General features: G+C 38.8%; 1 protein-coding gene across 7 annotated transcripts in view; it reads right to left on the reverse strand.

Annotated features, from left to right (window-relative positions):
- Window positions 1-16,748, reverse strand: part of LOC111864467 (F-BAR domain only protein 2) — a 137,656-nt gene that overhangs the window by 76,920 nt on the left and 43,988 nt on the right. For 5 of the 7 annotated variants that reach the window (XM_023851726.2, XM_023851725.2, XM_033751438.1 and 2 more), the window contains exon 7: window positions 10,422-10,625. In XM_023851726.2, coding sequence (XP_023707494.1) covers window positions 10,422-10,625 — 204 coding nt within the window. The remainder of the gene's footprint in view (window positions 1-10,421; window positions 10,626-16,748) is intronic. The other 2 variants (XM_023851727.2, XM_033751440.1) reach the window with 1 other exon arrangement.

Raw genomic sequence — 16,748 nt, forward strand, 5'->3', positions numbered from 1 at the left:
TGGCGACATCCATCTTGTCCAACAATTCTTCGAAGACATATATCCTGGCTTTCATCTCCCCTTGGCCAGCTTTCACCGCAGCCTTCATTTCTTCTCGGCCAGCTTATGTCTTGGTTGGCCTTCATCTTTTCTAATCAGGCCTCCACCCCTTGCGGCATGGTGCACATATTTTTTTGAATGACCTCAAACTTTTCTTAACTGGTCTCGGTTACAGCCTACATTTCTTGTACTAAGAGTTTCTGATTCCTCTTGGTTACTTTTTATTATCAGCTTTCATCTCTTCCATGAGTACTACCAAACGTTCAAAATCCACCATGATTATTAGTCACTTGGGTTCCAATCTGATCAGTTATCCAGTTAATCCCACTTCTGACATCAGCTGTCACAATTTTTAGTGACTAGGCATGGTGTTGGAATGGGAAATCAGATTTATTGGACTGTTACAAACCATAACTACACTTAATCAAAGAGCTGTCACTAATTCACACTCTACAATTCACTACAGCATGCAACAAGTCCTCTCAGTCTGCTGTGTGTTCACCATTTGTTGCTCAGTAATGGCTCCCAATGCTGTAGACCCCTCACCTTCCGTGTTCAAGTCCTTACCAGCTACCAACTGTATCACAGTTCCTCATGGCCACAACTACTGGTAACTGACTCCTAGCCATGTCTGGCCACCACTGGCTACCACCTGTCTGCCTTCAGACTCACTCACAATCTCAACTGCTAACCATTCCTGTTTCAATATCTGCTACATAGCCTTGGGGCAGAGGGCATGGAAAACACCAACTTCTGGCTTCTCTATTGTTGCGTGTTTCTTCCCTAACAATCCCTCCACTGTTGCAGCAGAAATGTGTTTAAAGAGGCATTACTTAGAAATGGACGTCTTTTCCTCTTCCACTGTTCTGAACTCGAGGCGTAATGCCACAATACAAAAAATACAGACTATATAAAAAGGGTAAAATTTCTGGTTATCTGTGTGTCATTAATTGATATCAAACTGTGTGTAAATTATAAAAAATCCCCATTTAAAGATCTTCAGGGTACATGATCCATGAACACCAATTCAGAAACAACATGTAAAACTAATACAGAACATGCCATTATTTTATACGACTATAAAGATGCCTTTCAGTTCCATCCCCAATGTTTAAAAATGTGAGATTTCATTTGTACTGAAATTCTGCATACTTTTATCAAAAATTAAAATTGAAGGCTGATGTGATAGCTAATCAAAATGACGAACTGGAAAGTAACAACCCCACTTAATTAACCTGAAAAAGTAAAAATGACATTACAAATTATTAGGAAAGTACTCCTTTCAATTTCTTTTGTCAACTGTTGCAGTTTTTAATATATACAATAGCTATATTGCAATAAATAATTAAATTACGTTCTGTTGTACAGGGTGGAATGCAGAAACTTCCTTTTTGTGAAGAGGCATTGTGAAGGGATGGGAGGTCGCAGAAAAGTGGGGATAGGCTCAGCAAATGCAGCAGTCATGGAACTTTCTAATACCCCTCAGTAGGAAACATGAGGTGGACAAGTGAGCAGCGTGCCTTTGCTGTTGAAGCCTATTTTTCGAACAACCATTCCTACGTGGTGGTGCAGCATGCGTTCCGTACTCACTTCGGAATTAAGCCCAGAGGTCCGGTTCCCAACCAGAAATCGACTGTCTTGTGGTTAGAGAAATTTAGGACAACTGGGAGTGTGGTGAAAATATCATCAGGATGACAACGGACCGTTATGATGCCAGAAAATGTGGAGGCAGTTCGACAGTTGATTTTGAGATCTCCAAGACGCTCCGCTCACAAACATGCAGTCGCCCTAGACATATCCAATCGTTCAACGCGCCGAATTCTTCACGAACATCTTCATTTCCATCCCTATAAGATGGTTGTTTTGCGAGAATCGTCATCACGTGATTTCCAGAACCGAATAATGGCGTGCGAAATGTTATTGGAAACTTTACCCCTTGACACACTTGTTTTCTTTAGTGATGAGGCACATTTTCACCTATCCGGATATGTCAACAAGCAGAATATGTGCTATTGGAGTGGTAAAAATCCCAGAGAGCTCCATGAGAGGCCACTTCACAGTGATAAGGTGACAGTATGGTGTGCGTTGTCGAGAGTTGGAGTTACTGACCCTTATTTTTTTGAAGAAGATAATCATGCAGTTACTGTCAATTCACAGCGGTATGTGGACATGATTAAAAACCTTTTTGAACCAGCTCTTGAAGAAATGCATCTAGGAAATGTCTGGTTCCAACAGGATGGTGCCACGGCCCACACAGCCCAAGCTTCAATGACAGTTTTGAGGGCAAAGTTCCCCGGACGGCTCATCTTGCTTCGAGGTGACATCCCGTGGGCAGCGCACTCACCTGATCTAACACCCTGTGATTTTTTTATGGGGATACCTCAAGGCAGAGGTTTTTAAACATCGCCCCACAAACCTGCTTCAGCTGAAGAATGTTATTCAGCAGGAAGTAGCCCAAATTCTGGTGCACATGTTGGAATGTGCAGAGGGGAACTTCAGAAATTGCTTGCATCAGTGCATAGAGAATGGTGACCACCACCTTCAAGATATTTTGTTTAAAACTACACGATTTAAAACGTTAAAGTACGTTCTTTCATGAGCTAAACATAAATTTTGTCTATCAGGAATAATTTTTCTTTTATTTGCCTTCCAAAAAAGGAAGTTTCTGTGCCCCACCCTGTATTGCTGCACAAGAAAAGTAAGATATGTTATACACTAAATTATTATACAACTAAATCCATATAAAGGAATTATACAGTTGAATCATCTGTTAATAACCCACATACCATGACTGATTAATGTCAGAAACTTGAGTATACAACATGACCAACTGAAGCTGCTGGGATGACTCTCAGCCAAGACAATATGTGCAACATTCCAAGAGACAAAGTGTGAAAAGAACAAAGTATGCAGACACAGTACTTAAATTTCCAATCAGAATACCTAACACTGATATTGGAGATATCCGAAACACGCGGATCTACCTAGGAGTTCAATGCAAGAAATTAGGTATATGAGATTTGAGGTCTTCACAAGAGTGATATAAACACTATGGTCTTCTGGCATGTGACAACATGTAGTCTATTAGATAGGTATCAATGTTTAGACGACTCTGCTGTTCCTCCGAACTACCTAGAAGATGGAGGCAGCAGGGTCTTCCAAAACACTGCTACCTATGCAGAAGTGGACACACTCTTATGGTATTCACACATCTTAGCCCTGTGCTAGACTTTCTTCATGTGGAACATGGATAAGTTTACATTAAAGCACTGTGTTTCATACAAATCCTCTTTGAATTGCAACTCGATTTTCTTCATGTGGGACATGGATAAGTTTACACTAAAGTACTGTGTTTCATACAACTCTTCTTTGAATTGCAAACTGATTTTCTTCATGTGGGACATGGATAAGTTTACACTAAAGCATTGTGTTTCATAAACATCTTCTTTGAATTGCAAATCGATTTTCTTCATGTGGGACATGGATAAGTTTACACTAAACCACTGTGTTTCATACAACTCTTCTTTGAATTGTAAATTGATTTTCTTCATGTGGGACATGGATAAGTTTACACTAAACCACTGTGTTTCATACAAATCTTCTTTGAATTGCAACTCTACTATGCAGTTTTTTAAACTGCAGCCTTACAAAACTAGTTCTGCATGTTCTTTAGCCATGTGAATCAGTAGTCACATATTATACCTGTAACTGGTATCTTCACTGATTCGTGCAAATTCAGTCACTTTACAATGACAGGCTTGACACTCAAATGATACTTGGCTTCATCTGAATGGGCATGTAAACACGTAAAATAACAGACCCTGGAGCACAAAGTACCATATCTTATATATGAAATTCCAATCCATGATACAGAAGCCGGTGCTTAGTGTGCCCTACATGTGAGGAAGATCACTGGTCATGTTTTCGGCTGAGCCAACTAATTCTAGCAGATATGTCAGGCAGATCTTGCAGCCCTTTTTCAGAAAATTAACAAATGAAGAAAAAAGCTCTATGGACATTTCCAACATGATTCTGCAATTGTGAAAACCAATAAAAATTATACTCAAACTTTAAACACAGTCTCTAGTTAACAGATTATAAGTGGGGGCTAATGGCCACCCTATACTTCCAACATCATTCCATTTGATTTCTACTTGTGATATTTGTAAGGTAAAGTACAGTGAACCAGTTCACACACAAAACTTGGAGATAAAATCCAGAAAGGAGTGTCTGTATATCCAGGGAACAGCTATAACATGTGACTTGGAATTTGTTCAAGTGTGCAGAATGAATAAATCCAAGATGGTAGTGAGCATTATCAATATATCCTGTAATGGAGGTACGTAAAATTCACATATGATGTTACTGGTATCAGCCTGTAAATAACCTTCCTGAACTAAATTTAAGTTCTCAACTTATATGTCTTCTTATCATTCAAAACAAATAAAACTGGTAATTACTCAATATGACTAACTCTGTCTGATTAATTTATAATTTACAGCGGTTACAGGATTGAAGCCAAATAAATGAAGATAACCTGAACAATATAAGCCACGAAGCCAGCAGGCATTTCATGAATAAAAAGAGTGAATATCTGAAATCCAAAATTATGGTGATCTGTTTGCAGATTCTCACAGAATTTTTAAAAAGCAGAAGAACTGCTTCCCTCAGTTACTGAATATACATAAGGTCAGTGATGTCAGGCAGACAGAAGTTCACACATCTGAGGTGTTACTACCTGAGTCCAGTCCTTCCAAAGTTGAAATTCTATTCAGAGTAAGGCAGAATTGCCTGATCAGTGGAGGAGTCTATTACTGTACCAATTTACAAGAAGGGGCAATAAAACTGACTCGAGTAATTATCGAGGAACATCACTGTTATCAACTTCATACAAAATTTTATTCAATATCCTTCTCTCAGGGTTAAGTCCATATACAGACAAAATTAACAGAGATCATCAGGGTGGGTTTAAATGTAATGCATCAACCACTAATGATAAGATTTTCTGCATTCATAAGGTAATTGGGGGGGGGGGGGGAAAATGGGAATACAAGACAGTACACAGGCTATCCACAGACTTCAAGAAAGCCTACGATTCAGTTAGGAGTGAAGTATTGTAACATATTCACGTTGAGTTTTGGGTAGCCATGAAACTATTTAGGCTTATTAATATATGTTTAAATGAAACTTATAGTTAAGATGATACAGGTAAACATTTATCTGGTACGTTTCCTATACAAAACAGTCTAACACAAGCAGGTGCTTTAACACCACTGCTTTTCAACTCCAGTTTAGAATATACCATTAGGAAGATCCAGGACAACCAGGTGGGACTGAAACTGAATGAAGCACATCACCTTCCAGTCTATGCTGATGATGGAAACCCATTGGGAGACAACATAAATACCATAAAAAAACACAGAAGCTCTAACTGGTGCAAGTAAGGAGGTTGGTCTAGAGGTAAGCACAAAGAAAACTAAGTACATGTTGATGTCTTGTCACCACAATGTAGGGCAAACCCATAACATAGATGTAGCTAACAGAGCCTTTGAAAATGTGGCACAATTAAAATATTTGGGAATGACAGTAACAAATCAAAATTTGATTCATGAGGAAATCAAGAGGAGACTGAACAGGGGTAATGCTTGCTACCATTAAATCCAGAACCTATTGTCTTCATGTGTGCTGTATAAAAACGCAAAAATCAAAATATACAAAACCATAATTTTGCCTATGGGTGTGGAATTTGGTCTCTTGACATTAAAGGAGAACACAGATGGAGAGTATCTGAGAACAGGGTGCTGAGAGGGATATCTGGACTAAAGGGAAAGAGACAGGAGGTTGGAGAAACTGCACAATGAGGAGCTTCATAACTTGTACTCTTCTCCAAGTAAATTCAGAATGATGAAGTCAAGGAAGACGAGATGGGCAGAGCATATAGAACAAATGGGGCAAACAGGAATGCATACAGGATTTTGGTGGGAAAGCAAGAAGAAAAGAGACCACCAGGAAGACCTAAACATACATGGTAGGATGCTATTAAAATGGGTATTAAGGAGATAGAATGGGGTGGAATGGACTGGATTGACCTGGCTCAGGATAGAGACCAGTGGAGGGCTCTAGTGGACATGGTAATGAACCTTTGGGTTCCATAAACTGTTGGGAAATTCTTGAGTAGCTGCACAAGTGGTGGCTTCTCAAGAACAGCTCAAGTAAAGTCACTTAGTTAGTTAGTTAAGCTACTAACATCATCTCTGAGATTCAGTCAGCCTCTATGTACAAATAAACGTACCATATCTCTGCTGACATGAGGGGGTCAGTAAATAGGTCACAAATGGAAGTAAAACAGCTGTAATGGACATAATAGGTTTTCTATGTGTATCACTAGGTAGTACCTGATCCTAGCCCTTTTGAGGTTGAAAGTGCTACTGCAAAATTGAAACAGTATAAATTGCCAGGTAGTGATCAAATTCCAGCAAATTCATGCAGGAGGCGAAATATTACATTCTAAGATCAACAATCTAATTACTTCTATTTGGCATAAGGAAAAATTGCCTGATTAGTGAAAGGAGCCTATTATTATACCAGTGCAAAAGAAGGGCGATAAAACTGACTGTAGTAATTATCGAGGGATATTACTGCTATCAGCGTCATATAACATTTTGTCCAATATTCTTCTTCCAAGGTTTAGTCCATATATAGATGAAATTATTGGGGATCATCAGCGTGGGTTTCGACGTAACAGATCAACTACAGATCAGATCTTTTGCATTCGTCAGATATTGGAGAAAAAAATGGGAGTACAATGAGACAGTACATCAGCTATCATAGACTTCAAGAAAGCCTATGATTCAGTTAGGAGAGAAGTATTGTACAATATTCTAATAGAGTTAGGTTGATTAAAATGTGTTTAAACGAAACGTATAGTAAAGTCCGTGTAGGTAAACATTTGTCTGATAAATTTCCTATCCAGAATGGTCTAAAACAAGGGAAACCAGGTGGGACTGAAATTAAACGGGACACATCAGCTGTTGGTCCACGCCGATGATGTGAATCTACTGGGTGATAATGTAGATACCATAAAGAAAAACACACAAACTTTAACTGACGCAAGTAAAGAGGTTGCTCTAGATGTAAACACAGAAAAAACTAAGTATATCTTACTGTCTCATCACCAAAATGCAGGGCAAAATCATGACATAAAGATAGGAAACAGATCTTTTAAAAATGTGGCACAGTTCAGATATTTGGGAACAACAATAACAAATCAAAATCTCATTCAGGAGGAAATTAAAAGGTGACTGAACTTGGGTAATGCTTGCTATCATTCAGTTCAGAACCTTTTGTCTTCTCGTCTCTTGTCCAAAAACATAAAAATTAGAATATACAAAACTATAATTTTGCCTGTAGTTCTGTATGGGTGTGAACCTTGGTCTCTGACATTAAGGGAGGAACATAGACTGAGGGTGTTTGAGAACAGAGTGTTGAGGAGAATATTTGGACTGAAGAGAGATGAAGTGACAGGAGGTTGGAGAGAACTGCCTAATGAGGAGCTTCATAACCTGTACTCTTCTCGAAGTATAATTAGAATGATCAAACCAAGGAGGGTGAGCTGGGCAGGTCATGTAGCACGAATGGGGGAGACGAGGAATGCGTATAGGATATTGGTGGGAAACCCAGATGGAAAGAGACCACAGGGAAGACCAAGGCGTAGGTGGGTGGACAATATAAGAATGGATCTTAGAGAAATAGGATGGGATGGTATGGATTGGATAGATCTGGCTCAGGATAGGGACCAGTGGAGGGCTCTTGCGAACATGGTGATGAACCTTCGGGTTCCATAAAATGCTGGGAAATTCTTGAGTAGCTGCAGAATTGGCGGCTCCTCCAGAAGGGCTCAGCTCCATGAGTAAGTAAAGTAATCACTAGGTAGTAGCACGGACAAGCTTCATGAGTCTAGGTAGCAGATGCTCATGTTCAAAGGCTGGTTTCAGTAGCCAAAACAGTGAACATATTTGAGGATTGTACTACTAAAGAGCAGTGTTCTGCCGTGCGTTTTTGTGGACAAAAGAACTTAATGCAAAGGATATTCATAAAAAATGGTTTCCTGTTTACGATGGGACATGTTTGCCATGGAGAAATTCTCTCGTGGATGTTCGAAAGTTGCAGACGATGCCCAACCATGTGGCCCTGCTGGGACTGCAACAGAAGCAACTGTGCAGTGGGTGGAATAGTAGATTTGAGGTGACAGCAGGATAATGACAGAGAGCGTGGCAAATACATTAGGGTATTCCTATGGTTTAGCATATAGCATAATGCAAGATCATTTGAAGTTTCAGGAAGTGAGCACACGGTAGGTTACCAGAGAACTGCAGGACCAAGAAAAAATTAACCGAATAGATCTGTCCTTGCAACATCTCTTACTGTATGCAGATGAAGGAGGAGATATGCTGAACAGGACTGTTACTGGGAATTAATCATGACTGCATCACTACCAACCTGAATCAAAGCGTGCTTCAGCACAATGGAAACAGCCCAATTTGCCCTCAACCTAAAAGTTTAAGGTTATGCCATCAGCTGGGAAGTTTATGCTCACCATGTATTGGGATCCTCATGGTGTGCTGTTACACTACTTTCAAAAGCTTGAGGAAAATGTGGATTCTGCATTGTACTGTGAAACTTTGTCGAAGCTTTGAGACGCAATTTGCAGAAAACGTCCAGGCTAACTGGCAAGAGGGGTACTGCACCATCATGACAATGCCAGACCATCATACAGCCTGAGCAACCCAGAAGAGAATTCAAGAACTGCAGTGGGAACTTCCTGAACATCTGCCTTACAGCCTGGACTTGGCCCTTAGTGACTTCATCTGTTTAGTTTGTTAAAGAAACCACCTGGGTGGCAAACGTTTCACGGATGATGAAGAGGTTGAAACAGAAGTGTGGAATTGGCCGAGACAACAGTCAAGACTTCTGTGCTGCAGGTTCCATGCAATGGTAAAGCGATGGGACAAGTGTATCAATGTTGGTGGAGGATATGTTGAGAAATAAATGTTTCTTCCAGGTTCGAATATCACATCTTTTACATGTCATATCCATTTGTGACCTACTTACTGACTCTCCCCCACATATGCCACACACCTAAAAATAAGGGAACAGTGCAACAGCAAGATCTTGCTATCATTTAAATGCAGCTATAAGAGCAGGCAAGGTGCAATCAAGTCACGAAGAAGTTAATGATGCTGTTTCAAATGCAGAGGTTATAAAGAATCCATGAGAAGATCATCAGTGGTGAGCAGATAATTATATGGACGGATGAAATCATAGATGTAACGACTGTAAGCACAGATTAAATTTTAAACAGTACAGTCATGTCAGTAAATAACCAGCTGAGCTACTGACAAATGTTTCATTTATGGGAATATCTGAATTAACTACATAACTCACACAATTTCTAGGATTTGAAACAATGACTCTACAACTTTAGGTCTTCAAGTTGGTAAGTGTTCAGACAGTGGACTCCTGAGTTGTGACTGTGTAGATACCAGTGCTCTCTAAGCACAAGAAAGTCTCATATTCCTGATACAAAAGGGCAGCTTCTCACTATTCACACTGGCTTGGACAGGGTTCTACTTCCTCCCCCCCCCNCACAATCCATGACACTTTGAAATTACAGCAAAAGCACAAATTTTCACATTATGTTTCATCATACTTTCTCAATTAGCAATTATTGTGAAAGGGCAGCCTGACACAACTACGTTGCAACATTCCTACTTCTCCTGACACAGCTCCTCCTCTGCCCTACCACAGTTCTGAATAACATTCTTTGTCACACTGCCTATACATCCCCTCTCCTCCCCAATCATGCTGACCCTGAAGATGGATGTAGCTTGTTCTTCCAAAACACTGGTATCCACCTCCTCAACTCAGGAGAGCACACTCTGGACTACTGACACTAGTAATGTTAAGTACTGCTGTCTGGTATGACTATAGATTTCACACAAAAATGATCAACACTGCAATAATGACTAAAGTGTATCTTTCACTACCAATTACTGCTGCTATCTTCTACCTCTACTTGTAAATATTACCAAATATGACTGCTAACTATCATAATCACAGAATGGCATTAGCCAATTATAAATATGGATACTTAAAGAACATGATTAAGAGAATTAAACAAACCTTAAGAACAGGAAGATGTAGACTGATATCTTTAGTACTACACTGCTGAAGTTACATCATGCTATTCTTAGATAAGCAGTACTTCAGAGAGAGGTAACGTTAAGTACTGTGTCTGCAAACCATCATTTGAAACTGGGTGTGAGGGTTAACACAATTAATACCACCTAGGAAGAAATGAGTGCTGAAGTTTTCACACATACCCTGGGAGTTAGACATGAAGAGGTTCAGAAGGGAGGTAGTGCGGCGGGATGTTTTGCTTTCTTTTGGTTTCTGGCCACCAGACTCTAGATTACCTTCTTTTTTGGAAGGCTTATCACCATTTGTTGTTTTATCTGTGGTATCAGGTGTCTGGTTACTAACTGAAGCTAATCCTGACATATTCAGTTCCTCAAATTCTATAGAACCTGTAAACAGAACAACAAATTATTACAACTGTAGACAAAATGAAGAAAGTTCTTTGAGGAAATTGATTCAAATCTGACACTGAGATCTGAGCTTCCCATGTTGGTGGGCGTTAATACTGTACATAATCAGGTGAATATAAATTTAAGATTCAAGTCTTCTGGAATGGGATACCACACATAGGTGCCTTCATAGAAAGATACATAATTCACTGAGATTTATTCCAGAATAAGTTGTAAACAGAGATATTACTACAACCTGGAATCTAGTTGTTATGACTGAATAAATACAACTCTGAACTTTTTGCTTCTTTACCTTCAGAAATCACCACATGCTCTGTATTTTATTTACACGATTCATGTAACTCCACAGTATACACTAGAAACAAGCTACACACTTGAGCATGGGCTACTAGTAATATGGCTGGACACACAGTGCGCACATGCACTGAATTCAAGATGTACACTTTGAATAATTCTATAAAATGTTTCTGTATTAAACAATGTCTACCACTGAGTTGCAGTGATGTTACTGTAAAATTTGTCATTAAAATTCTTACTTCTAGTATGTCTTGACTCAAACTTTCCAAATTTGATTCATGTTAAAAAGCATTTTCTTTTTAACTCAGAATCACTATATGAATGTAACCAAAAAATTCGGTGTACTCCTTCTAAATCAAACTGGGACACACCATGTACTAATAAGGAGAATAAGTGGAAGGAATAATTACAATCTGACTGTGGAACTACGAGGATAAGTCAATAAATAAGTTACAAATGGATACAGAACTTAAATAAGAGTACTGATTTGAAAAATGCTTTTATTTCTCAACATAATCTCCCTGTACATTGAAGCACTTGTCCCATTGTCTCACAAGCCCCTGAAAACCAGAAGCATAAAATTCTTTAGGCTGTTGTCAGAACCAGGCGTGTTCACATGGCATGGTCTACCTCATAATGCATGACAGGTTAGGTTTTCACAAAGTCTGTGCACGATGGGTGCCGCGCATGCTGACCCCACAACACAGAATGCAAAGAATGGGTCTTGCATTACAGCATCTCAATCACTACCACAATGAAGGACACGATATGCTAGCCCGAATTGTCACAGGCAACGAGTTTTTGGTTCACCGTTACCAGCCCAAGACAAAGCATGCATCAATGCAGTGGAAACATCCTGCATCACCTGCCAAAAAAAAGTTTAATGTGACACCATCCTCCAGGAAAGTGATGCTCACAGTCTTCTGGGATCACAAAGGCATGCTGCTCACCACATTCCAGCTCCAAGGCAACACAGGATGTTTCCACTGCATTGATGCACGCTTTGTCTCGGGCTGGTAATGGTGAACCCATGACTCATCACCTGTGACAATTCGGGCTAGCATATTGTGTCCTTCATCATGGTAGTGATTGAGATGCTGTAATGCCAGACCCATTCTTTGCATTTTGTGTTGTGGGGTCAGCATGCACGGCACCCATCGTGCACACTTTGTGAAAACCTAACCTGTCATGCATCATGAGGTAGGCCATGCTGTGCGAACACGCGTAGTTCCGACACCAGCCCAAAGAATTTTATGCTTCTGGTTTTCAGGGCCTTGTGAAACAATGGGACAAGCGCCTCAGTGTACATGGAGATTATGTTGAGAAATAAAAGCATTTTTCAAATCAGTACTCTTATTTATTTAAGTTCTATATCCATTTGTAACTTACTTATTGACTTACCTACATATATGTGAAATATGTGTTGGTTTGAGGATTGGAAACTTGTCATAACACTGGGGCTTGTATATCAAACTTCTAGGTGAGATGCCCATAATGAGAAATTAGCAGCAACGATTAATATGAATTAGTAAGAACTACTCACAGCCTACTTTAGGATACATAACAATGTTCATAAAAACTAAAAACCCAAATTCAGTTGCCCTACAGATTTCAATACTGCACATTTCACTTGATGCAGATAATTTACAGATATGACTTTACAAGAGAATGAAAATATTTGTTAGGAAACGAGTGTAAAGTGAGTACAAGTAGTAATGATATAATGTATGATTCCAAATATGTCAACCTAAGACAAAGGACAACTAATAACTCTTTTATAACATATTATTTTATTTATAAACTATATTTCCATTAAATCTGTAGATATATGGATACTACTTTACATGAAACTAGAGGAAGTGCCCATTCTTTGCTAGAGTTTTTTGGTTACACAGTATGACAATTAAGTTCCCGAAATGACCTATTACAGTAATACTACTACTGTCATCTATTGGGGATGACTGGGACTAGTCAGAGAGAATGTTTATTTATATGATGTGCAAGTTTCAACTTGTTTGGTTGATTCATGCGAGGATGACAACTGTTTTGGTGTAAGTTAGTTTTTACATTGTGTTGAAGATTTCAAAATGGAAGAGCAGTGATTAAGTTTTGTGTAAAATTAGAGAAAAGAGCTACTGAAACGTTTGAAATGTTGAGTAGTGTTTACGGTGAAGAATGTTTATCAAGAAAAAGTGTGTCTGAATGGCATATAGGGTTCAAAGAAGGGTGAGAGTCGTTACAAGATGAAAGGAAAGGCCAGAAGAGAAGAATCAATGGAAGTCATTCAAAAGTGTTTGGCCGAAGATCAAACTCTGAGCGTTTGGATGTTAGAAAAAATGATAGCAACCAACAGAGGGACAGAATGTTAAGATATTAGTTGATGATTTTAAAAAGAAAGAAGTGTGTGCTCATTTTGTTCTTCATTTGTTAACACCAGATCAAAAACATCAACGCGTTGCATCGTTTATTCAATTTGTTGAATTGACTTATTATGATAGAAATGTTTTAAAAAGGGCTGTAATGGATGATGAATGTAACAAAACGTCACAGTGCAACTTCAGTGAGTCCAAAAATCTGAAAGCTCAGAAAATGAGAATGCAAAAATCATGGGTGAAAACAATGTTGACCACATTTGTTTATGCTAAAGGTATCATTCATCAAGAATTTGTGCCAGAAAAACGGACTTTAAATGGTAAATTTTATAAAGAGGTGATTAAGAGATTGGTCACTCAAAATTATCACATCTGACCTGAGTTTCAGGAAAGTGGGTCCTGTTATCTTCTGCATGACACAACACTGGCACATTCTTTGGGTGTTGTCTCCAAGATTTTGGTGAAACGAGGGATCCCTGTGTTATCCCATCCACCCTACCCTCATGATTTAGTGCCAGCTGACTTTATTTACTAAATTAAAAACTGTAATGAAAAGGACAAGATTCGAGGCTGTTTCATCGATCCAGCAGACTGTGATAACAGAACAGAAGGCAATATGGGAAGAAGCATTTTCTCACACATTTGATTTGTTGTATGAGTGATATAAACATTGTGTGGAAGTTGGTGGGGACTATAGTGAGTGATGGTATTAATAAATATTTTTTATCTCTTCTCTGTGGTTTTCATGGCCTCAGTTCGGGAAATTAATCGCCACGCTGCGTATATAAATTGCACTGAAACTGCGCATTAGATCATTTTAACTAACTAACTCCAACAAGCAGAATAATTATTCATATAATATAGGTAGGAGTCAGCGGCCTCCGTAGTCTAGAGGTAATGTTCCCACCTCATGACTCGTAGTACACGGGTTCAAATACCCGGCGGAGGTCGTGGAATTTTTAAGGGCGGAAAAATTTAGGGAACAAGTCCTCCAGGAGGGACTTTAAGCCGTGGGTCCCGTGTCGTAGCTTTACGGCACGTAAAAGAACCTCATATCTTCTAAGGAGATCACTGAGCCAAATTCAAGGACATTTCCCACCCAACAGCAGTCTCCAACGCCTCTGATAGATGGGGGAAGCATTATAGATACCGCCAAGCCAGTAGAGGCCAATCTCGCTGGCTTCGTCGGGACTGATGGTTAGCACAAGTATCGGTAGGGTATAGAGACTGGTAGAATATCAGAGACAGAAGCACACTAGATCAAACTGGTCATGGTGCATGGGGAAACCCACCCTCTCCAATAACTAACTAACTAACTAACTAACTAGGTAGGAGTCACTCAGAAAGTCAAGAAATTCATTGAAACATTCATAAAACCACTACAGGTGTTATATAGGGCTAGATGAATCCAGTCCACATTCTCCCACCTTACTCTCTGGGAACCATTGTAATACTATTCTCTCAACTATACCTAGGTCTCCTTGGTGGTCTCTTCCTGTAACATTTTCTGAACAAAATATTGCAAAGTCACCTATCTTTCCTAGGCCCCTTGTAACTCTTGACAACCTGTCACTTTCTTACAATGAGTAACTGTTACACCCCCACACAACCTCCAAGCTGAATGTTCACACCCTGAGAGGTGTCTATGACTGCCTATTTATAGCTACCCTTCATATGTGAAGGCAGTCTCTTCCAACTCCAACATGAAGAAGTACAATGGCAATGTGACTAGGGACTAACTTAATATGAATTATAAGTCACATATTCCTACTGACCAATGCCTCATTTTTTGCCGCCACAGAACTGAAGAGCAGTTGCTTCATGTGCAGCAGTGGTTGTCATGGGTCACTTTTACATCAAACAGGCATTAGTACCAAAACCAGGTTAACTTTCTGAGAAAATAACTACAGCTCTCAAATTGGCATCATACATCTCAATGACAATTTCTGAAAGCCCCCTCTCTATGCCTTTTAAAAAACATACAACAAAATTTTTAAGGTCTTTCATTCTGGTCCGTCACACTAACAAATTAACAATCAAGTTCCTTCCGTCAAATGTGACACTTTTATAAGTTTTCCACCTCGTCACCACCTGCCTTACATTTCTTTTTCTACTATAAATGCCTCTGATGATGGCTCCGTGGTGAGCCGAAACATGTAAGGCAGGTGGTGACGAGGTGGAAAACTTATAAAAGTGTCACATTTGACGGAAGGAACTTGATTGTTAATACAACAAAATACTCCAATCCCATCTGTTAATGACTAATCGTCCTTCTAAATACTGAATATTTATTTAAACATTTACATGACAGCTTATTATCTGATACCTTTACCTTGGGCATGCAACAGCCCATGTACACAGCCAAACTGCCCAAATGCTGCACTTCTTCAATATTAACAATATAACTGCCAAAGTAAAATATAGCCATCAGACCTGCAGTACTGTGAAATTTATAATATCCTATTCCAGGACAACAAATGGTTATACCCAAGCCAAAATCTGGCCAACAACCCCATACTACAAGGTACATCCCTATTCCTGAATGATAAAATTTAAAGCCCTGTTATGGTAAAGATAACTTCATTGTGCTTAAAAAATCCAGGTTTCATAGTTATAAGAATTTATTCATGATTTATGTATGTCCAAACTACAAGAATTTTCAAAAGCATACTAAATGTAAAGTCCCTTCTCTATGAACCACTCCCATAAAATGTATCTCAAAATTACACTTACACAAATAGTTGATAATGCGTTTCAAGTATTTCACGCAGTCAACAGAACACAATCTACACTCACTCACTTGAAGTGGAAAAACAAACTGCAAAACTGTTACCTTGGATATTAATTTGCATGCAATTATACTAGCTACTATATAATGATTCATATTAATGCTTCACACAGTTCATAAGGGATTAGGACATACAAGTCAATTAGCAAATACACAATAATCACACTTCTGCAAGCAGGGTATGACAGCTTCCAATGAATGAACATACATATAAAAAACACAATTTATTGGTCTCCTTTCACAAATCTACTGTCTAGTGTTATTTCACAATTCAAAAGCCCACTTCCCAGGAAGTTCATGTACCACTACTCATGGAAGCAAAAATAAAATCTGAATTTTTAATGTCACTGTAACAACTTACACCTACAACCATTACAATATCATAAAAATCTTTTCACTGGCACGTCTTTATTTACATTTCCCAGTCAAAATTCCCTAAGATAAACTTACAATTTTATTAAACCTTTAAATGTATAAAACCTACACAAAAACATGGTGTTAATATACAATGTAAATAAAGTTTGCTTTTTTTACTGGAGATCATTCTACAAAAATATTCTATTAACATTTATTTCAAATTGAAAAAATTTCTTAATTGCAAGAGATCTGCTTTACCATTAAAAGATTTTAAGCTATTAAAGATAA

The sequence above is a fragment of the Cryptotermes secundus genome, unplaced genomic scaffold (assembly GCF_002891405.2).
Source record: "Cryptotermes secundus unplaced genomic scaffold, Csec_1.0 scaffold706, whole genome shotgun sequence".
NCBI lineage: Eukaryota > Metazoa > Arthropoda > Insecta > Blattodea > Kalotermitidae > Cryptotermes > Cryptotermes secundus.